The sequence below is a fragment of the Pelmatolapia mariae genome, linkage group LG9 (assembly GCF_036321145.2).
Source record: "Pelmatolapia mariae isolate MD_Pm_ZW linkage group LG9, Pm_UMD_F_2, whole genome shotgun sequence".
Classification (NCBI taxonomy): domain Eukaryota; kingdom Metazoa; phylum Chordata; class Actinopteri; order Cichliformes; family Cichlidae; genus Pelmatolapia; species Pelmatolapia mariae.
In genome coordinates, this window is record NC_086235.1 from 20,114,194 (window position 1) to 20,137,427 (window position 23,234).

The following is a 23,234-nucleotide window of genomic DNA, read 5'->3' on the forward strand; positions in this document are numbered from 1 at the left end:
CGTTCAGAGAATCTGATATTGAGTGGATTTTTCTAAAGTCCAAACACAAATTCAAACTAGTCACCGCCCACATGGAAAAGGAATAGAAAAAAAAGTTTTACATTCCTTCCAACAATTTTTTTTACAACTTTTATACATCTCCTTAGATGTATATGTCTCATATTTGGATAAAAAATGCCCCGTTTACATTTTTCTTAAACAGTATAATTACACAAATTCAGCATGAATCGAGTTGTATGGCAAAAATGTGAAAGGGGCCTCTTATATAAGCAAATCACAGTATGAGATATATACAAGTCTCGACACACTATATATAGAAAACAGGAATTTATGTCTGCATTTGCAATTTTTTGTCTATTTCCTTCTATTTTGGAGGAGCAAAGTTAAAAATATAGTAAAATAAAGCCGAAGCTTCTAAACACTAGTAGGAATTATGAGTCTCTGCTATCTAGGGATCGGTGCTATTAATGAATTAAACAATGAAACTTTGTTGTCCTTGCTATTCTGCACCACAAATACTAGTCAGTTAAATACTATACCATGATTAATACTTTTTATAATATTATTAATACATAAAGTATTATTAATACTTTATGTAAACAGCAGTTAACTGGTGGGTCTAAGATGAAACACAACTGCCTGCCACTGGTTTGCAGCCCTGGTAAACAGGGACCTTCTCTTTCAGTGCCAGCACGCTGGAAAGTGGGACAGATGACATCAGCATTTTGATCTAGAAAATAAAAATGAATAGTTGCATTTAAGCCTTGTTATAATAAAAGGGCACATAACTCAGCTGGAGCATTGCATTAGCAAACTGATCGGCGTCACTACAAATCTTTAGGACAAAAAGGCTGCTGGTGGTAGCATCGCTTGTTATACTCAACAAAAGTATTAGTGTCATTACTGACCACACATTGGCGAATCATGATGAGTTAAAAGAAAAAAATCACACCAAGTAATAAATTTACTGGACACTTTAATAAGCACACCTTGTCATCTGTGTTGACATGACAGCATCACACAGTTGCTGCAGTTTTGCTGGTTTCACACCCACGATGTGAATCTCCCATTTCACCACATCCCAAAGATGCTCTATTGGATTGAGATCTGGTGAGTGTGGAGGCCGTTTGAGAACAGCAAACTCATAGTCATGTTCACGAAACCAGTTTGAGATGATTTGAGTTTTGTGACATGGTGTGTTATCCTGCTGGAAGCAGCCATCAGAAGATGAGTAGAGTGTTGTCATAAAGGGATGGACTCAGTCAGCAACAATACTCAGACTGCGGTGTTTAAACAATGCTCAGAAAAGAAGAAATTATCCCCCACACCATTACACCACCACAAGCAACACCATGCTTTCATGTTGTTTACACTAAATTCTGACCTACTATCTGAATGTTGCAGTAAATCAGTATCAGTATAGGCATCATTTTCCACTTTTCTTTTGGCTAATTTTGGTGAGATTGGTGAGATCTGCTGCTGTAGCCCATCTGTTTTAAGGTTTGATGTGTTGTGCATTCAGAGATGCTCTTCTGCATATCTTGGTTGTAGCGAGTGGTCATTTCAGTGACTGCTTGCAGCCTGGCCATTCTCCTCTGACCTCTGCCATGAACAAGGCATTTTTTCCACACAGAGCTGATGCTTATTGGATATTTTCTCCTTTTCAGACCATTATCTGTAAACCGTAGAGACGATTGTGCTGGAAAATCCCAGTAGCTGGCAGTTTCTTAAACTCGCCAACAAGCTCATATGGCACCAACAGCCATCCTAATATGGTAAATTAAGGTAGATATCCTACTTAAAGAGTAACCAATAAGTCAAATTGTTTTCCAGTTGTACTAAGAAAACTCTGCTTTCATCCAGAAAGAATGAAGCGTACTGGATGTGTACTTTATTCAATTACTGCTACTTTCATCAAGACAAGGGGTAGAAAAAAAGAATCATTTGAATCTTAAATCCAAACTCTGTGTAGTTTAAAAAAATCATTTTCTCAGCAGTTTATGGCTTTAATGAAAAAATATATAGGTAGGAATATCTTCATGCTGGTAGCTGTAAAAATTCCTAACCATCATCTTCATGTTTCCCCTCCAGCCTTCAGACCCCCTTCTAAATTTCCATCCACCTCCCACCTCCCTCCCATCCACACTCCTGCTGTCTGTCTGCTCCTGCAGAGAGCCACAGCTCACAATCCATGTGCATCATGTCAGATAATTTTGTGGCGGCGAATCAATAATGCAACCGTAAATTTCATTTAAATAAACATTAGTGGCCTACTTAATTAATGAAACCTCGTCTGCAATTTGTCAGTGTCAGGAGTGCTAACCCCTTTGATGTTGGTATGAATATTCTTTTTCAGAAAATGAGGCGCCCGCACGATTAGAGCTTATTGTGGCGTTAGCCTCTTCCTCACCGTCAGCGACACTGCCTCAATTTGTGCAGGGCTTATCAAGAGTACACAGCATCACCAGATTAAAATCATTTACTGTGCAGAGGAGACAATGGGAGGCTGTAAAATGAGTGTGGGGAAACATCATGAAAAATAGTGGGGGGAATATCTAATGAATCTAATCTACATACAAGCAACTTGATCAAATGCTTGAGCAATTTCAGAGGCCATACATCAAACAGTACATGACATTAACATCGAATCAATATCTAGCAGGTCCACACCCATAAGCCGTAGCGCTGAGCGCTAATAACCGGCAGGGTTATGAGAGATAAATAAAAAGACAAATATAAACAGCCGACTATCCTTTTGTGAGACGAGCATCTGACCTGTCCTTGTCAGTGTGCGGAAAACAGCTTCTCGCGACCCAATTTCATTCAGCTACATAATTTAGCGGTGAGCCACATGACTTCCTAACCACTGCAAAAATATTCATCAAAACAAGTTAGCAAATCTATTTCAGCAGACTCGCTTACAATCCCTGGTCCCAACATTACAACTGTTTCATTAGTTGGGAGAACAACTCATAAAGGCTTAGCTGACCTAAATAAGTCAAGTTGATCAGCGCATAGCTCAAGTTGATAAGTTTAAAACATTCAAGATGGCATAAAAGGATTTGACTCATTAGCCATGGAACTAAAATCAGACTGACAGCAGTTCAGCTAATATAGAAAGTGATATAGCAGCAAGAGACTACCTTGACTGTCAAAACGTGTTTGTAAGTCACATTTCACCTGAAACATATCAGTCAAAACACTGTCACTGATCAAGATAAAGAGCTATAAATGGGAAATGTTAGAAAACTCTTTATCCAGGTGTTAAAACAAAGGTACTGACATATTTCTATTCATCCCTTCTTATTCTTTTTCTTTTTTACCGCCCCTCTCGTTGCTGGTGATAAAGCCAAATTGCAATTATTTGGGGGAGAAAGTGGGAATAAAATACAAATGCATACAAAGCTGTGTTGAAATATTCTAGGGTACTTAGAAGTATAGGTTTCCTATCACCACAAAGAAAGACTGACTCAGATGCATCTATAAAGAGAAGCGTCGTGGATAAACGCATAAACGTTTTCTGTAGCGCTTTGCAAGTCGACTCCAGCAGTTCATTCATTCTTCAACAAAAACCAGGTTACAGCGCAGAGCCAAAAATCTGATTAAAGCTCAAGGTATGAACGAGACAGAATATAGAAAGTGGAAATCACACCCCCAACCAACCTTTATTTGGGACACCTGAAATAGGCCAGCGGCTGGTTTCCTCCTATCAGAGGAGCCCTGGGAAACCTGAGAGAGAGACTGGAGGGAAAAGAAGAGAGTGAGGAGGTGGAAGGATGACTGTGGCGGCGGTGGGGGTGGTGGGGGGATTCAGCGGGGCCTTAAGTGTGCTATCATAGGCGTCTCTTGTGCCTGCCTGCTTTATTTGCAGTAGTCAGGTTAATGAGTCCACCAGCCCACTTGATGTTGAGAGGCCTGCCACAAAGAGCTGCCTCATTAGAGCTAGCCTGGCACGCTGCTCTGAGACAAAGGGACATTCACGCTGCTGAATGCCTTTACGCTCCTCAATGCTGCCAGCCTGTGAGAGCCAACACCATGGCATAGCCCCCTGCACACGTCCTGGCGCCTGGCCAGCCACGCCACGACCCCAAGTTTGCTGGCTGGACTCGCAGGCTGCAGCGGTGCTAGTAAGCGGCGGGGTGCACTAAGATCAGCTGTAGCGTGCTGTGGGTTAGTAATGTAAAAGCCATGATGTAGGAAGCTGGGAGACCAGCTGGAGGATTGAAGATTCTGATTGGTTCCCCTGACTACCCTCTTCCCCTGCTTTCTTCCTTGGTTCATCTTTGTATTTGCACCAGGCGTTGCCTCAACATTCATCTCTTTCTGTACAGGCAACTCTTAGCTGACAAGGTCTAAAATACATATGCAAATTATCTTTAAAAAAAACTGATTTGCTGCCAAAATATATCTAATTATATGACATAACGAATGAAGTACTGTCAGCGAGCGTGATTCCTGCCTGTGATAACAGTTACTTTATCAGCTGAGGTGCTGGAGGTATTTAAAAGTCACTGCTCTGTGTAATTTCATGCTTGGCAACTAGAGGCTGCAATATCTGTATCTACAAGAAAACCAGCCTCCCACCTAACCTGAAGTCTATAGAGAACTTTTATGTTTTAGAGGCAAACTCAAACTTTTGTTTGTGACAACAATAATGCTAATATCTTAGATAGCATGTATATTTCAGATCTTACATTTAATACTGTAAGAAGTGGATAAGTGGACTTGGATATTTTGGTATAAAGTGTCACTTTTTAACTCCCGTCACTGTTATATAGTCAACACAGAGCACGGGATTAGACTTTATACCAGCCATATTCCATGTTAGATGCACTGACTGTGATCCAGTTCACCGCTTCAGCACAAAAAAAGGAAACGAAAAGGAAAAAAAATCTCTTAAGGCTTGGGGTCAGGAGTTAAATATTTTCTGCATAGGCAATCCGCTCTTTCCACCACACTATTTATAGCGCAGGCAGAAACAGCTGAGCTGACTGCAGTGATGTCACTTGCGCTGATGGAATGCTTTGTTCCACAGCGTGTGCGCATACCACCTGGGTCTGTGCGAGCTGCGAGGGAAGCTCGATGCAGGAGCCAAGATGGCTGACAGTTGCCCCATTTTTTTCCAAGTGTTAAAAAGAAATGAAAAAAGAAAAAAAATGTCACTATCTTCTTAACCCAGACTGCCCACAGCCTCCAAATATAACCTCATAAAAGCATTAGGTCCTCTGACACGGCTCTGTGTGTTAATGTCATAAAAAGATAGCAGCGTTTGGGGCTGCCGTTTAGCACTCATGCCAAAGTAGGGTAACATCAGCGTAAGCTCTCTCTCTCTCACACACACACACACACTGCGGCTGAAGAGGAGAAAATAACACGTCGCCATCTTAAGCGTTTAACTCTTTGTCGTTCTGTGCATGGCGTGCATACGGCTGAGGTGTTCAAGAAGCACTATACCCATATATATATTTTTAGTACGCCTTTGGGCTTCTTTCAGTGTCCCTAAAAGAGCATGGTTGCCTGGCAACCGTTATTGTTGCCATGGAGATTCATGTGTTGGCAGCTGCTGCAATCAGCATTAACTCAAGGCACATATTCTCATTCCGATAGTCAGGCGATGGGAAGGCAACTAGGACACACAGTCAGAGAGGGATAGTAATCACTGTGAAACATATGCTCATCCATTACTTGCTGCATTAATACAATTATATCAAAAAGAAATTTATGGCTGTGCTTTGGTGCAATGATCGCATTTCAGACAGAGGCATAAAATTCCACCTCATAACGGATCCCCACTTTTATTTAATAAATAGCACCAGGCTGTAACGCAACGGAAAACAATGCCATTTCTCCTCTGACATAAGAAGCAAATCTGTTCTAAACGTCCCTGCTCAGAGTCACATCTGTTCCCATTTGTCTTTTAAAGCAGCAAGGTAAAAAAGAAAGAAAGAAAAAGAAACAACAAAAAACCTCAATGTATGTGAAAATCTGTACACGATATAACCGGATTAAACGAGACAATGACATCCCAGCTGAGACATGTGAAAAATAGATCTCGCGAATGGCACATTTGACAATACTGTTCGCACATTAAATAATTTCACATAGACCCTTATTACACAGTAAAGTGTATAGCATTTGAGAGACAGTGAGGCTTACGTTTAGTGATAAATTTCAGACTAAACTCAATATTTTCAGCAGCTCTCTGCCAGCTGCTGCTGCTGTTTCATTTCGACCTGTTGGGGGATAAGTGATATTTACCTCTTTCCATTCTTCATATGGGGATGCATCCATGCCCGCTGGAACAATTGCAGCCCTGTTGTGAGCAGAAACACACGCAAGATCATAATAGTAGTTATTTCCTCTCTTTTTTCTCCCTTTTCCATGCTCCCAGCTCACTCTGTCACTTTGCTGTTGACATCACAGAGTTATGTAGGGATAAAGAGGCAGAGAAAAACAATAACAGACCCATTGACCCCTATTTCACAAACCTTGGGGGTATGGGAGAAATCCACTTACAAGGCTGGAACAGACCTGCTGATTGGGCCTCAATAGGCTTTCTATTAGGGAGCAGCAGAAGTGCAGCAGAAGGTCCTGACTGCTGCCATTTCTGAGTGAGGATGTTTCTGTGATGGTGCAGATTTACATCTAACCTCCTGTACGCCTCGGGTTTGAAGCAGACACCGAACTGTATCTGGAATCAGAGGGAAAACTGGATAAGTGTGCGACGCAGTTACACAGCTATACATTATTCCACACTGTACCTTATAAAATCAGCAATCTGATCATATCACTCCCGCTGCATCTGTTTTTAAAGAAAAAAATAAATAACTGCGACTGAGCAAAGTGAAGCAGCGGCAGCACTGGAATACAAGTTATTAGAGCAAAATGATTTCCAGAAGGATGAGCACGTGTGTTCAAAATAAATGAATTCATTTTTTAATTCAATTACTGTTTTATGTTCAAGGTGGGCAGTGCAGATGAGGCAATCCACTGCACTTTAAGGCTAAAGACGCAAATCTTTCCGAAACAAATCAAGATTAAGCCGCTCGTTTTACATTTATTAAAAAGAAAAAGAAGGAGAAGAAGAAGAAAAAAAGCCAGGGGTTTTCCTTTCAGCAGAGCAACCCTCAGACTATCGACTTCACTAAAAAGAAAACCTTAGGTTAATGGTTCTGTAAATTTCCCCTCTCTAACAGTTTTAATTGCACTACACAAGAGAAACATGGCTTTGGGAGTCAGACGCGATGATCTCCTGCCATAAGCATTAGAATGGAGGCTCACCTTGCTTTCTCTGGATGCTGCTGGTTGACATTTAACATCACAGAGAGAGGGGAGGTGCAGAGCCAGGTGCCCTACATGCACATTTGACCCCCTGCTAATGTCATAAGGGGAAGGTCCCACACACCCTTGCTTCACTCATACAAAACACTACTAGGCTGCAGAGTACTATCTCAGTAATTACAGATAGACTTTAGTTACCTCTTAATATTTACATGTATATAGCATAATCCTGGAACATAACGTTTCCACTGCATGAAATAAAAAGCTCAGTGTTTTAGTGAATTATAAGAAACATATCAGTGTCTGCTGCTAGAAAGTGCAACGCTTCCTTATATTTGCACATTTAACAATGTGCAAATATAAGAGCATATTAGGTAATCATTAGGAAATCAACCTCTCTTTTCTTTTTTTTAAACTAAGGCAAAAACACAATTCTCTGCAGCATGAGGAAAGATGCAGCACACTTTGGAGGGCACAACAAACACAGCCAGCAGGCCTGTAACCCAGTGCAGATGACCTGGTTCTGCTTGCACGCAACCATGAAATAACAACTGCTGTTTAGAGTTTGATGTTAGCTTGGGGAGCGTACTGTCCCTGCTAAAGCTAAGCAGGCAAACCTTACTGTCAGGATTTGCTTGGAAAAAAAAATTGCTATCAGGTCATGTCCTGAAACAAAGCAGGCGCTACATCCACTGGGTTATTCTCTAATTCTGGAGTCTGCTCATTGCAGGTCAGGACTGGTGGCACATATAACGCTGTAACCCATATAGTCTTTTTTATTTATTTATTTTTAAACACACTGAATGTTGAAAAGTTTCTACAATTTCTGATGACTGAACACATAGAGATGTCAGAAAATAAGCATCTGTGATGAAAAAGCACAATACAAAAATATGTGGAGCTTACTAAAATTTAATAGTTAACTATTTTGTTCGTAACAACCTACTAATGACATCTGTAAGGACTCAGAACAGCCACATATACACATTTTATAATATAAATGCTTTTATATAGGTTGTAGAAACACATGGTGAAATGTGTGTGTTTGTGCACTTTTTTAAGCCAACTTACAAAAGGATGATTTGAATAATTTGAATGATGTATTTATTATTTTTAATAAACATTTTTTAAAGAATAAACATATTCCAAAGGTAATAATAAATCCACACAGCGGTTTGCATCTTTATAGTCATCCCGTGGATGATTTTTGAATGTAAAGTAACAGCAAGAAATTGTCACTACCCAAGGCGCACAATGTCTCACTACCACTGCTAAATATTCTCCATATTTCCACTCACATTGTGGAAATGCACAGTATGCCCCCTCTTTCTTATGTGGTACTGCAGGTATGTTTACCTGCCTATGTTGCTGATGTACCATCACAGATGGGGCATCTTTTAATTTAAGCCAGAAAACCAAAATAAATACCTTTTTTTCCTCCCCGCTTCCTCACAAGATCATTGAGGACAGCGGTGATTGCTCCTAACTTGATTTAATATCAATTTTGAGAAATTACAAAAGCCATTTGGAAATACATCAGAATCTGTTAAGTGAATGATACTGCCACACATTTTAACACATAAAAATATGCAACAAATTTGAACTTGGGTTTAAAAATAACTTGGCATTGATCAGCAAAATCAAAGCATGGATAATAATATCTCCACAAAAAATATATCAAATAAAATATTAACTACAGTTTAACTATTGTGTTATAACATTTTTTACTAGAACTAATATGCTAAAAAAATATAAGACAAAAATTATAAGCATATTAAACCAACTCTGCATAGATTTTATGGAGTAAACTGTAGCACAAAATGAGCCCCACCGTGCAGGCTGTGTGATGTTGGGGTAAGGCCTGATGCATGATGCAAAAAAAAAAAAAATTAAAAATTAAAAGGGAGGGGGGACTGATAGAAAGGCAACGGTTACCAAGGCATCTCAGTTTGGTTAAAACTGATGCAACTACAACGTTTACTACTGCAGAGCACATAGCTCACAGCGACCCTGCACACACTTTCCTACAGACAGCACGTTCGCGTTTCGACCTGACTTTCAATTCGTTTCACTGACTGCCAAAAATAAAAGACCAACAACACCGACGCTTATTTGGGAGCTTTTAATGCTCACGCGTGCCACACAGGTTTGAAATGAAATTAATATCTTGTTTTTTTTTTTAATTAGTTAATTAACTAATTTTACTCCATAGGGTCACATATAGTTTGATCTTGAGTAAAATGAATGTGGTTGTCAGTACATTCTCACACAGGTACGGTTGATGTGGCCATGCTGCAGAGGAAGGCCTGCTTCAGATTTTTTTTGTCGGCTTATACAGCAGCCTCGATCGAAGACGCACAGCAGAGACCGCATTTCGATGTCGCCTTACATCTAGTTTTGTTGTTGTTGTTGTTGTGGCACTTGTTCCCATAGGCTCCGTGTGCAGAACGCTGCGCACGCAAAGGGCGTTTCGATGCGGCAGTTTCTCTGTGTTTTGACGTTAAAGAACGGCAGTCACGGCGATTATGCGACTCCCTTACTTCACGCAGATCGGTTTATATTTCTGTTGTACTCTCTTTTGTTCTTCTCGAGTCCAGAACAACGTGTCGGTGTGCGACAGAAATCCCTATCCGGACGTGTTGATCGCAAATCCAGCAGAAATGCGAAACAAACAGGTTCGGTTCGATAAGAAGTCCAAATCCTGCTGGCCGTGAGTTCCCATCCGCCTTCTGCGCGGAGTCCCAACTTCTACCATTAGCCCACAACTTTTACAAACTTCCACCTCTGTCCAAATGATGGAATTTGCAACTGCAGCCACAAGTTATTTCTTTCTGTTTCCTCCCTACTTCTTTCCCACCCTTGACGCCCCCCCTCCTCTCAACCCCCTTTTTTCTCAAAAGAGAGGCCCACCGGCTGCCTCTTGATTAATAAATGTTTAGGCTATGTGTTTTGAAGTGAGGGACAAAAGGGGTTGGCCTGTGACCCCTAGGAGCCCCGACCTTGCGCAGGTTCATTGTGAGGCGCTGGGAAAGGGGCTTTGGGACGGAGACCCCGGGCCACTGACCCACACACATCCCAGAGCCCTGCCATTCATGTGCGCACCGCTGCATGTCGCCCCGCAGCTTCCATTGTTTCAGCGGGAACAATAGCCTTACAACCCCCCCACCCCTCCTCCTCCTCCCTCTGCCAGAGAAAAAGCAGCTTTCAAACTTCCCTATATGTCGCCTGATGCAAGCCCGAACAGAATTTCTCCTCTAACGCTTTAAATGAAGAAGAAAAATGTTGACAAAACGTTAACGCTCTCAGTGGTATGTTCACCCGAGTTGCATCACAACTTGGGTGAACGTTGCATCATTGCACTGACTGGATTCTTGCAGCCGTCAAAGGCCAACACTGTAACAGAGTGAAACAATGAAACGGTAACGGAGGGAAACTGTGAGACAGAGGATGGATGCTCGGAGGACGAGATGACAGAAAGGAAAGAACTCGAAGAAACAGCGCGTGAATAACACCTGTGGGGTGATTTTAACGTTGGAGTCAGATATACGTTAATAAGTTGGAGGCAAAGCGGGCATTATTGCGCCTGGGCCACAGGGTTAGCGAGGTTACTCTAATGACATCATCCGTGGGGCCGTGGTTTCGATTGGATCTTTGCCTGGGAGTCAATCACGGCAGGAAGTGAAGGGGACACATACGAGCAGTGCAGGACTGCCACTTGCTTCAATCAATTACTGCTCCAATTTTGAATGCACAAGCAAGACTCCCTAAAAGGAAGCTACGCCTTTGCATGTCAGAAGTTACGTGTGGTAAGGGTAGAGGCCGTAAGAAAAGGAAAGAAATACAAGAAAGAAAGAAAATGCGTGTAAAGTAAACGCTTAACCTTATTTACAGGCCTTTAACCCCCCCCCCCCCCCCCCCAAAAAAAAAAAATCCTCATTTAATCTATGCAGAGACAACACACAATTGAACCAACAGCCTATAGAAATTGAGTTGCAAAACCGGTGGCCTGATGCGTGAAACTGAAATGAACCTCTCAAGACAAATGGCGTTAAACATGATTAATTGTGGCCGGCAAGAAGGCGACCAGACTACACAGTCCTACCGTCAGGCTTCACCAGATTATAGAGCAGTTATTCCCACGTATAGACCACATAAACTACAACAAGCCCGTGCTGCTAAAATCTCCATTGAAAAGCAGTCTGACGTGTATAATAATAATAATAATGATGATAATAATAATAATAATGAGCAAATCAGATAAATGATCGCTTTAAATCACTGGATATATAGAACTTCCAGAACGCGCATATTTGAGTGTCTGCGAACGAGCGCGCGTTTGTATGGATAAACGCGTGTTGTGCGCGGGCATGTGAGAGGAGAGAGAGAGAGAGAGAGATTTTACTCATTGTAATGCACAGAGCGACCTGCCCTCTTTTTGAAAAAAAAGCGAGAAAGCGCAGCCATGCTTTGCAGAGGCTACAGCGTCGCTCTCATTGGTAGCGTCAGCTTCTCGCCACACGGAGTCTTTGCTCGTTCGCTGCTACACGCCGAGAGAAACCGGGAATACACAGCGACTGCCTAGAGCTGCGGTGAAGTAATAACGCTCAGATGAAGTGAAAGAAACAGCAGGGCACGGATAAATACGAGCAGAGCGCATGGTGTGCTTGGGATCCACCATATGGCGTGGACCATTTCCACGGTGAGTATTTTCCGCCGGCGTTTGCTTTATAATCAAGCCTTTGAGTAATTATTGATGAGCTGATTTGCGTCTTTCTGCTCCCGCCGTTGGTAACGCGTGCGTTTTAACAGAATAAAACGGATGGCGATCGTTCTCCGTGCAGATAACGGGTCCCTGTGCACGCTGCACTTGCCATTGTTATTGCGGGCTTCAGGGAAAAATCCACTACTAGTTTAAAAACAAAAAAGGATGAGTAAAGACGTTAGAAAAAGCCGAGCAGGTTTAAAGAGCGGGATTTGTTTTTATGTTTTTATGATCGTTCAGAAGGGGAAAGAGGACGGAGGATATCTGAGCCTCACCGTTTGTTCGTTGCACGGCGCGTGAGGACAATAGGGGTCATTTTCTTCTGGGAGGCGAGAGAGGGAGAGAGAGAGAAAGAGAAGAACTGGTGAAATATGGTGATTTGCTGACAAGTCGCGATGGAGCTCCAAACAGGGGTCGACGCGAGAGTCGGACTGTTTTCGGGGGATAGGGACGTTTCCGTCTAAAATGGCGATTCCCTTTGTTTCTGTATCCCTCTCCTCTGTGTTCCAACGAGTGGGTGATGCATTGCAATTAGCCTACAGTCTACGAGCCTGCGCCTTCTCTTTCCCACTCCACAGTGCTTTTTGTGTGTGCGCGAGCTCTTTGACTGTAAAACAGGAGCCGTAATTATTATTTTTTTTAAACGCCGAGCTCAGGAGATCCGTCAAGCTCACAGTTGTGGGCAGGTGTCCGATGCGACTCTTACTCATAAACAGCAGTGACTTGGGTTGAATTTAAGCTGCTTTCGCTCTAGTTTACAAGGTGTGCAAATAACCGTGTGCTCCGTGAAGTCTGCATCGCTGCAGATTTCACCGGGTTATAGCTGAATTGCACAGATTCTAGGATCTCTGTCAGTTTCCCACTCAGCTGAGGCATTCGACAGGAGAGGAATTCGCATTTATGCACCTCTGAGCCACTTTCCCGTTACACTCAGCGTGCGCGTTATATAATCTCGCCATAGCACGCATAATGCACCTTACAGTTTAGTGAGCGTCACTGATTAAAAATAATAATAATATTTTGAGGGAGTGAAAATCAGCTGCAGCTCATCACCAGAAGCTAAATGCAGCACTTGTCAAACTCACGTCAAGCGGCGCGATCAGAATGGCACAAGCATCTCTCCATCATTACTGTGTGCAGAGAGTGCGTGTGCGCATGCCCACGTGAGTGTGGGTCTATGTGTGTGAGTGTAGGTACACGTGTGTTCTCTCTTCTGTTTTTTTTTTTGAATAGTGCAATGTTGCATAACTGATCACAGCCAATGCCAGATTTGGGGCTTCACAATTTGCTAGACCATTGTTGGCATTTCCTTTGCCAGCACGCGCACGCGCACATCCGCATGCACGCACCAACGCAAACACACATACATACACCAACCAGCAGCAGAACTATTAACACATGTCGGCGATAAACGTTAATTCTCGGATTGGGAAGTCGTCAATTTCCCTCCTAGTTTCAAGGACACGGGGCAGCGATGAGGAGGACGCTGGGTAATATAGAGGAACATCTGTTTGCCTGGTGACGTCAGCACCCCCCCCCCCCCCCCCCCCTTTCATCCCAATCCTCTTGTGCTGAAGGCAGATGCCTCATTTGTTTGGCTGGAGCACCATTAATCCCAAAGTCAGAGGAAAAGACCGGACGGAGAGAGATCAGTCCCATTTAGGTGGTGCCCGCGCCGGGCTCAGCTCGGTCTCGATGTCCCGGTGAGTTTGCTACGGATGGACGCGCACGCACAGTGCGCACCGATGAGCTCAGGACACCGGCAGTTTCTCAGGGTTCTTCGGCTGCCCGGTTTGCGATTTGCGGCAATTTTAACCTGTGACCCGCAAAGAGAGGCTGCAGGCGTTTGTGTGTGTGTGCGTGTATCTATAGATGATATGAGGAGGGCGTTATGAGGCTATAGGAAAATCAATATTTTGCACGCGGACTTTTTTCCTCCTTTTTTGGACGCCGAGTGATGTTTCTGAACAGGTCAATGTGGAATATGAGAATTTGTCATTTGCAATTCAATATGACGCATTTGTGTTTTCTTTTTCCTTAGGTGCACTATGGGATAATGGAGGATTTTTTTTAATGCCTTTCTCGATTTTGGACAAAAAGCAGTCGACGGACACGGATCAAGTCATTTTTGGCTGCTAAAGCGGTCTGGGACGTATAATCACTTTGCCTCCAAACTGGCTGTTCTGCGTTAAAGTCCTGTAACTTAACCTCTTTTTTTTCTCCAGCTGAATGTTTTTTTCCCCCGCACACACACACACATACTCTAAGGTAGGCCTGTACAATCACTGGAGGATCTGATCTCTTTTGATGCATACGGGATGCTTTGGATTTAAAAAAAATTTCTTTACATTTTTGGCGAAACTTGACATCCCAAAAACATCTTTAGTTACACGTCAGAGGCCTCAGAGGCTGCAGAAATAAAGACTGATTATTATTTGTCGTAACAGGTTTTACGCAAAGGTTTCGAGGTGTCTGCCCTTTTCCCACAGTAGAGTGGATGCAGCTGGTGGACGGACACACACACGCACACACACACACGCACACACACACACACACAGATGAGCGGGTTGTGTCTCTCCGTGTTCACAGCGGACCTTGATTTAATGTCTTACAATTAAGGCACGCGGTGAATGCCAAGAGATGATCTTCCTATCTTCTCCGATCTGCACACCCCAGAAATGAAAAGTTTAAAGTTGCAGATTTATTTTTTTTAAGAAAAAAAATAGATAGACTATAATGTTATTAAAACTATACTCGTGGCGTTCTCACACTGAACTTTTGCTCTTGTGTTTCAAACTGTAATTCGTGTGCCGTCATTCGTGTGCTGTCTCTTTTCCTCCTGCATTTAACAATAAACAAAATACAATATTTGAAAGCTCTTGTTTTATATGAACATATTTGCTCTAGTGTGTGTGTGTGTGTGTGTGTGTCGGTGGGAGCTGTCCATCCTCACACAGGCTACCCGGAGCGCTGTCCACCCTCTGTGGTGCTGAAATCTGTGCGCCACCGATCAGCCTTTTGTTTCACTTGCCCGCCGGTGGAAAAGCGGAAATGGCTCAACTTCTTCTCTGTAGTGCAGGAATGCAGTCCGGACTCCTCGACGTAGAAACGCAAGCAACTGCGTTAGAAGAAATTTCGACATTCTTGCATTTTGCAGGCACCTCAAATGTTCTTTATGTACATATATTTATTTATTAATTTATTCTAAGTGTGGAAATTCGTGAAAATCTGCAAATGGAGTGACGGCTGGCATTACCGTTGAGCTCATTCGGTTCTAAAAATAGCATAAAAACATCCCCACACATTTTTACTTCAAATCATCGCCGCACGAATTTATCAGCGACCAATTTTTTCCCCTAAAACTTGCTTTGAGGAATATTTTGTATTAAAATATTTTGTACAAATGACAATTATCACAGTAAAGAGGTTCTAACCCCCTCCCCCCACAAAAAACCTATAAAGCCTCGCGTGACAAGGATAATAAACCATGATTTATTGGATCTGCATATTAATTTCCATAAGTACGCGTGGTGCCTTTGCGGAATGTAAATGAGGAGGACGACCGTGGAGCGTGTGGCTTAAACACTCGCATGGACTTTAAACGAATATCAGGTTTTTAAAATGTGGTTCACCAAAATCATTGGCTCAAGCAGATGAATGCAGACCACTAACTGTGAGAGTCTTGTGGCATTTCCGCTGGATGAAATAACATCCTTCGATCTTAGTGTGTCGCCTGGTGGCGTCCGCACGCAATATCAAACCGTAATGGAGACTCTCTCTTCCGGACAGTTAAAGATCGGTGGGGCTTCATTTAGTACGACTCAAGTTATGTTAGAGTATTTATTTATTTATCTGGACGCATTTCTGTTTTTCCTTCAGATGATTGGCTCCATGCTGCACACACCGACAGAAAATAATCAGATCTTAATTAATGACATGAGTCTGTGCGCTTCATGTAGATAGAAGGATAAGCGGGGCCTGGCTAAAGTGGGGAGGGGAGCACATAAAAGTCATTTCACCAAATCATCAGTTTATTTCCTTTAAGTCTTCCAGAGAAACACATCTGGATCAGCGTAAGCATAAACTGAATCTCTAAGTACAGTCAACGGATTCCACAGTGCGCATGATCGGTTGCTGTAGTGTTTAAAATCAGCTGAGTGGTTAAGGAGGGGGACTGACAATTTAAGAAGTCAGCTCTAACATCCACCTGCTCGGGTGGTTAATATCATTACAAATGAAACTACAACTCGGTCGCCTCATGAATTAAAAAAAGAGCAGTCTACCTGCCGTGTCATGTATTTGGTACACTGGTGCAGAGAACCACATTACAAAATTGAACTTTCATATCAGAACTCAGCAGCCCTGGAGTCTGGTTTCTACTGATAACCAAAATCTTCAAAGTTGAATGAAATCCATGAGGCTGCCATAAAGAATGTTCATCATGCTCGTGCTTTGCCTTCAGCTCCTCCTGCACGGGCTGCTCAGGACGTCAGAAGAACTCCGCTGCCCTCTTGTGGCGGAAATTGATAAATGCTGATAAACAGCACATACAAGATTTAGTAAAGAGCAAATTCTTAAAGATCCCCTGAAGGCATGTTTATAAACAGGCTCTCCTTCGAGTAATATTTTTTTGGGACGATATCGGGTTTTTTTTAATTATTTCCATAAAAAGCTCAGCGTGGTTAGAAAGCTTGAAAATGGCACTACGAGCTCTTCCATTATTGAAATAATGGAGAAATAGATCAGTGTTGTTTGGCTTGTAACAAACAGGAATTCCAGCAATACAAGGGTAAATTTAAAGAAATAAGAACACATTAAAAAAAAAACACACCATAGATTTAAAAAAAAAAAAAAGAGTGAAAAAAAATAAAAATATCAATGCCTCATCAAGCAAGTTTTGTTCTAAAACAAAACAAACAAACAAACCAAAACCTAAGGATTTTTTCTCCATATTTTTATTTGACTTTTGTTAGTTTTTCCAAGTTAAAAAAAATTCCATCTATCCATCCATTCTCTTTTGCTTATCCAATTCAGGGTTGTGGGCTGGGCAGGTGGGTGGGGGATCCCATCCCAGCTACCGTAGGACAAAAGTAAACCCTGGAAATGTCGCAGCAACACAGAGAGACAAACAACCATTCACACTCACACTGGACTGTGGGAAATACTCAAAGAGAACTCACACAAACACAGGGAGAACATGCAAACTCCACACACGAAGGTGGAAGGTGGAGTCGAACCAGAACCTTCTTGCTGTACGGCAACCGTGCTGCCAGCACTTTGTAAAGTCAATTCAGTTTTAATTTTTTTTCAAAAGCATAGTTTTTAGTTTAGTTAACTAAAATGTTCCTTCACACATGTAGTTTTAGTTTTCAGTTTATATTTAGTTAACTATAATAACCTTTGTTGTAAGTCAACTATAATAACCTTGCTCCAAAGCAAGCTGCATGTGTTAAATTCTAAAACATGCATCATTCTGCAGTGAAGCTTCCATGAAGAGTCACCAGTACACCTTTTTAAATGAGGACAGAGGAGAAAACAGATGATATTATGAGTGTTGGTAAATTGCATTTAGAAAAACGTGATTTCAGGAGATAAAAGCAAAAAAAAAAAAAAAAAAAAGATCATTTATGAGCATTTTGTTAATGTATTTGTTTGTTTGTTTTTAAAAGCAACAAATCAAATTATATTTAATGGAGTCAAAGTGTGTCAATGGCAGAACAAAAAAAATAGATATACTTCTATAAATAATGTGTCTGGCCTGGATTATAAAACGTGGATTTATGTCTGGAATAGTTCCAAGTGTTTCAGTCCTACAACAAGCTCCAAATGCACAGTTTTATCTGAGAAACAGTCCAAGTCTCAAAGATATTTCACAATAATATAAGGCAAAAATGATAATTACTACATTGGAAAGGCTCCCCCTTCTCCTTAACAACTCTGCTTGAAAAATGAGTCAGTTTAATCCGTCTGTGTTTTTGTTTTTACTTTTCAGCATCTAAACTTCTCTTTTGTCCCAGCAGAAATCCTTTTCTTCCACAGTTTTGCCTTCATGGTCTCCTCATTACCAAAGTGCTGACGTACTGTGACTGTAATGGCTGTGCCACTGTCCTCACCCATCTTATCTCATTAGCCGGACCTGATTGGCCATGAAGGTGTTCTCTTGCCATCTCAGAATAAAGTGACTGTCTTTGCCACTTCTTAGATCATAACTCCCCAACTATTCCCCCCCCCCAAGAGAGACATAAGCAAATTAAAATATGTTAGGAAAGAGCTAAAACATTGACCTTGAACGTGTGGAACAAAGCGTCCAATTTCAGCGCTTGTGATGCTGTTGCAAAGAGAGGATTCTGACTTTAATTACCAGTTTGTACAATTCTTTACAGTAACTAAAGGGAGATTTAGTAGTACTTGTATGAAAGATATGAACATAACAAAGGCCAAACTATGTCATTTTTAGAGAACAAAACACATCTTAACATTAAAATTAGAGTCTACTTTAAACATGGAGACCGATATTTCATACTTTTACTATAAATGTTTCTAACTCTGAGGATCTAGCTACAAATCCCAGTAAATTTATCAATAATACTTTGTAATGAATCATTTTACATCTGACCAGATACTGTCAACACAGTATCTGTTAACTGAGAACTTGCTAAGATGCTCTTCAGACTGTTTTTGAAGTCATGACTGCAAATGGATTTTACAAACTAGCTAAGAAATAAAACAGGGAAGAATGGCATCGCAACTATTTACATTAAAATATCTCAAATGTTTCTACTCTCTGACTCCATTTCTCTCCATGTCACTAATGGACAAACATGATTTCAAAACAAGACAACTTTCTGGAATATCTTCAGTGGGTGACTCACTGAACAGACTTTTCCACTGATATTTAGCTGCCAAGAAACCAAACCAGAGGGCGAAAAAAAATTAAGGCACATTCACTGCGGTTTGAAAGCAGTGGTCAGCTCTAATCACTGCTAAAGGTACCTTTAATGTGTGCAGCAGACATGCCATGGTAAATAACCATGGTTACTTGGATAGAAGAAGGGGGAAGAGTGTGTCCTTTAAGGCTTTGAAACGAGCGCCTACGAATAGGTTCTTGTGGAGAGTAATTACAGAAATTACTGTTAGCAGCTGAAATGTCTGCGAGAAGGCTGCATGCTGCATTGTGAGCTTCTAAGAGCTACAATGAACTTAAGTTTCACCTGTGGAGTTTAGGCCTGTGCCCTCTGCAATGAAACCTAGCTCAGATATAAACTATGGAGCTCTACGCTGAGCTCCAGCCCACCATAACCCTGCAGTTACCTCTTTTAAACCACATTACTCACCAAAGTGCAATTTAAGATCAAACTTTCAATGGGCTGGAAGTCATGCAAAGCAGTGACTTTGATTAGACCCTTCCTCCCAGTCAGCTAATATCTTCCAAACATGTTGACAAAGGTTCACAGGATCAGTTATTCTCTCTAAACATAAGTCTCAGGCCCAATCAGAAGTAATATTGCCGAGCAACTATTAACAGATTACAGACATCTTAGTATAAATTGTTTGTAAATGGTAAACAATTAATCTTCACTTGCAGGGAAAACAAACAAACAAACATTGAAGCACCCTTTTAAAAGTTTAAAAGTTATATCTAGTATGTTTCTTTAACAATGTGTATCTCCTTGTTTCTGTTGAGTGTTTATAATCAAGCCCATAATTTATTTTGGTTGCTTCGGTGCTTAAAAGGAACGTTCTTTATCTCATTATTTCACCACTATAAAACCTTAACCCTGCACTACAATCTGAAGTCTTGAAATGCAGATTCAAATGTTAAAAATCAGGATTTTTAAAGCAGGAAATCACGTGATTTAAATGCTAAAGGGGGTCGTGTGCTCCATCTGAATAAAACCTATGACGTTTGACTTTCCAGTGTGGTTGTACTGCACTATACCATCCACAAGATGGCAGTATGAGCACAGGTAAAGCTTGGCAAGCCCGCAGATCTATCATGGGAAATCTGACACAACGTGAGATAAACGCTACAACAGTGAAATGAAAAGGTCCGTGTTGTTCTGGAGTATATTTGCTTTACAGTAAAGCCTGAAAATTTAAAACAACAAAAAAGATAACGTTTCAATCTTAGATGGTCTGATAAATCCCTGCTGTATCTCCTGCCTTATTATGATAAAATTAAACTTAAGTGGGCGAACAATCGGAAAAAGCAACAAAATTAATGAATTAAAACACTATGCCAATATCTTTTGATTTGAATAAAGCAGTAAGAGATCAGCGAAATTATCTCCTCTCTGAGCTAAAACAGCTTTAGATTATAGACGTTGGTTAATTTGCGACTCTTGAAAAGGACACGAACTGATGTCTCGTAACCAAATCAGTGAAGCGGGCTATTTTATGATCGGGGGGATCTTTGCAAACACGCTATAAAGATCTTGAACCCAAAGCGTATTACAGAAGTGAGACAGAGCGCATGCTGCTTTGTTTGCCATCCTTTAAATACCAATAATTAAAACGTTAACGTGATTGGGTGGTGAGTGCCAGGGGGAGAGGGTGTCTGTATCCCAATAGGCGAATCCTTTTTAATAACCCGCCTCGAGATAATGATGTAAAAAGGACCAAAGCCTCTTGTGCGTAACCAGGGTTATCGCGGAGATCCGGTGAAGGTGAATCAGACACAGAAAGGGAGAGAGGCAGGAGAGAGTGGCTCTTATTACGTGAGGCTCCTCCTCGTCTCTACACCTCAGCTGACAAGTGGAGCGAGCCTGCAACTTCACCACTGACACACAACTAAACTCGTGAAGGACAAACAGAGGAAGAAACTCTGAGACGTGCGTCAAGAGTTTCCCGAAGAGACCATAGCCTGCAACGACGCGGAATCCACGAGGCTATGGACAGGAGGATGAACTTGAACGGCGGCGCAGGGGACATTTTTCACAAAACTCTGAGCGCCGTGTCCACTAAAAAAATGGACCCTTTCAGATCGTCGGCCGGCATCGAACTACCAGCCAGAGACCGCCAGTCACCGATCAGCTGCTTTGACCAGGCCGAGCCAGACCAGATTCAACCGGGAGGACTGGCAGGAGGCAGAGGGGGGACGCTGGGTCTGCCGACGGGATCTTTGTGCGTAAAGTACGGAGAGAGCGCCAACAGGACCTCGGCAGCGGAGAGCAGCGGAGGTGAGCAGAGTCCCGACGATGACAGCGACGGCAGGTGTGACATGGTCCTCCTCAGCGATGGGCGGACGGTGAGCACAGGGAAAGCTGAAGGAGGTAAGAAAACCAAAGAGCAGAAAATACTGAGGCTAAACATCAATGCCAGAGAAAGACGACGGATGCACGATCTGAACGACGCGCTGGATGAGCTCAGAGCGGTCATCCCCTATGCGCACAGCCCGTCAGTGCGGAAACTCTCCAAAATTGCCACTTTGCTGCTCGCCAAAAACTACATCCTCATGCAGTCACAGGCGCTGGAAGAGATGAGGAGGCTAGTGATGTATCTCAACCAGGGCCAGGCCATTTCTGCCGCTTCCATACCGGCCACCACTGCCCTCGCAGCTCCCGGCTTGGGCGCGTACGACCAACCGGGCGGATACCCCTTCCCCACCGGAGTGGCCGGGTCCTCCTGCCCCGATAAATGTGCCCTGTTCAACAATGCCACTTCCAGCCTCTGCAAACAGTGCACTGACAAGCCTTAACGCGCCTGACAAAGACTCCGAGAAGCACACGAGAAAGAAGAACCCACTTTTAAGGACACTTTTGGAGAGGAAAACCAGTGAAGTCAGTAGGCTAGAGACAAAAAAGGAAAAAAAAGAAAAAGTAATGGCGACGAATACTTTTATAATATTTACTAAATGCATTAAAACGCGCTTTTTTTGTTCAAACATTACTTGATTGTGAATATAAATCATCCTTAAAGTGCTGGTATGAATGACAGTGAAGACCAAACAGACGTACAGTAGGGCCTGTGAGAATGGCTGCAAGTGTTGATTTGAGTGAGTTGTTGATCACTTGCTCTGTGATGGACACTTTTGGAAATTTGGGTGACCTGACAACTTGCGACTCTTTCCACTTGAGTAGATGGACATCTTGTCGAAGCGGTAGTCCACACTCACTTTCTGCTGCTTTCTCATTTATTCACGGTTTTCTTTCCATTCAAGTCAGAGACTTTTTCCTCTTTTTTTTGGTTTAAGGCCTGCTTTCACGAAGTTTTTCTGCTGAGCAAGTGGAATGTTATGAGCAAGGAAAGTCAAACGAAACAGCGAGTTAAGAGGTTGAATCAGTCAGATGTTTATGTGCTAATTTTAGACACTTGTTAATCGTTGCGCACGCCTATTGCAATTCTTTTTGGGGGGTGAGGGGGCACTGTCATATAATAAACATCCAGATTTTTTTTTTGTTAAAATCCTGAATTGAAGCTTATCACGTGTTTCGATGTGCTTTTGTATTTTATTCATTTGAATATCTATGATGGATATTTTTTGCTTGCATTGCACATTGTCGTCTCTCTTTTTCTTGTATTTTTGTTTTCTTTTGAAACATGACGATTGAGGTCTTCAGATTATTCGCGTTGTCAGGTCGGGCTGTGGATTATTGTAGATACCTTAGTTATTATAAGAGCAGAGGAGGGCCGTTTGTATGTATTTCAGTGTTGAAAAGCTTTATTAAAATATTTTGAACAACAGAAAAAGAAAATTGATTATTCATGTGAAGTGTAGCGCACGTGGAATCAGAGCGAGCTGCATTTAACTGTTAATTGTTCTTGTTGATTTTTATTTTTGGGGGGGAGGGAGGATTTAAAAAAAAAATTAAAAAGGATAACTTTAGAGCCTCTCTGTTCTAGGAGCGATGCAGCTCTCATTTGTCAGTCTCTGCATTCTCACCAGGTGTCAAGCAGAGAGGGGAAATAATGCTCAACAATTTTCTGCTCCATCAAAACCGGTAACTTTTCTTGTCTTAAGTCTTGGGAACGAAGGCCAGACGTGGGTGGGCGAACGTAGCTTCAGTGCAACATTAAGATGTTTGTGCTCCACGGACTAAAAGAAAAAAAAGAAAAGGGAAAAGAAAGAAAGACAACAAACCCAAAAAACAAACAAAAAAACCCCACACACTCTGATGACCTTTACTGTGGATGTTGAGACAATTTCCACGCCTATGTGTAATAATATGATAATGCGAAAACAAGTGTGTAT

The 23,234-nt window shown here is 42.0% G+C and overlaps 2 protein-coding genes and 1 long non-coding RNA gene across 3 annotated transcripts in view; 2 read left to right on the plus strand and 1 right to left on the minus strand.

The window, feature by feature from the left end:
• The window catches only part of abhd10b (abhydrolase domain containing 10, depalmitoylase b), a 78,428-nt gene extending 68,424 nt beyond the window's left edge, over positions 1 to 10,004 (minus strand). The window contains exons 1-3 of the mRNA XM_063483693.1: positions 9,671 to 10,004; positions 6,517 to 6,691; positions 6,259 to 6,313 (exon numbers count right to left, since the gene is read on the minus strand). Coding sequence (XP_063339763.1) covers positions 6,259 to 6,313; positions 6,517 to 6,691; positions 9,671 to 9,712 — 272 coding nt within the window. The 5' untranslated portion in view covers positions 9,713 to 10,004. The remainder of the gene's footprint in view (positions 1 to 6,258; positions 6,314 to 6,516; positions 6,692 to 9,670) is intronic.
• Positions 10,005 to 11,718: 1,714 nt separating this feature from the next.
• On the plus strand, positions 11,719 to 14,918 carry LOC134634286 (uncharacterized). The gene is made up of 2 exons (XR_010094826.1): positions 11,719 to 11,980; positions 14,085 to 14,918. It is a non-coding gene; the product is annotated as an uncharacterized LOC134634286 (long non-coding RNA).
• Positions 14,919 to 20,623: 5,705 nt separating this feature from the next.
• On the plus strand, positions 20,624 to 22,744 carry bhlhe22 (basic helix-loop-helix family, member e22). Its single transcript, XM_063483388.1, has one exon. It carries the CDS (start codon positions 20,934 to 20,936, stop codon positions 21,738 to 21,740), a length of 807 nt encoding a protein of 268 aa, XP_063339458.1. The 5' UTR covers positions 20,624 to 20,933; the 3' UTR covers positions 21,741 to 22,744.
• The last annotated feature ends 490 nt before the right edge of the window (positions 22,745 to 23,234 follow it).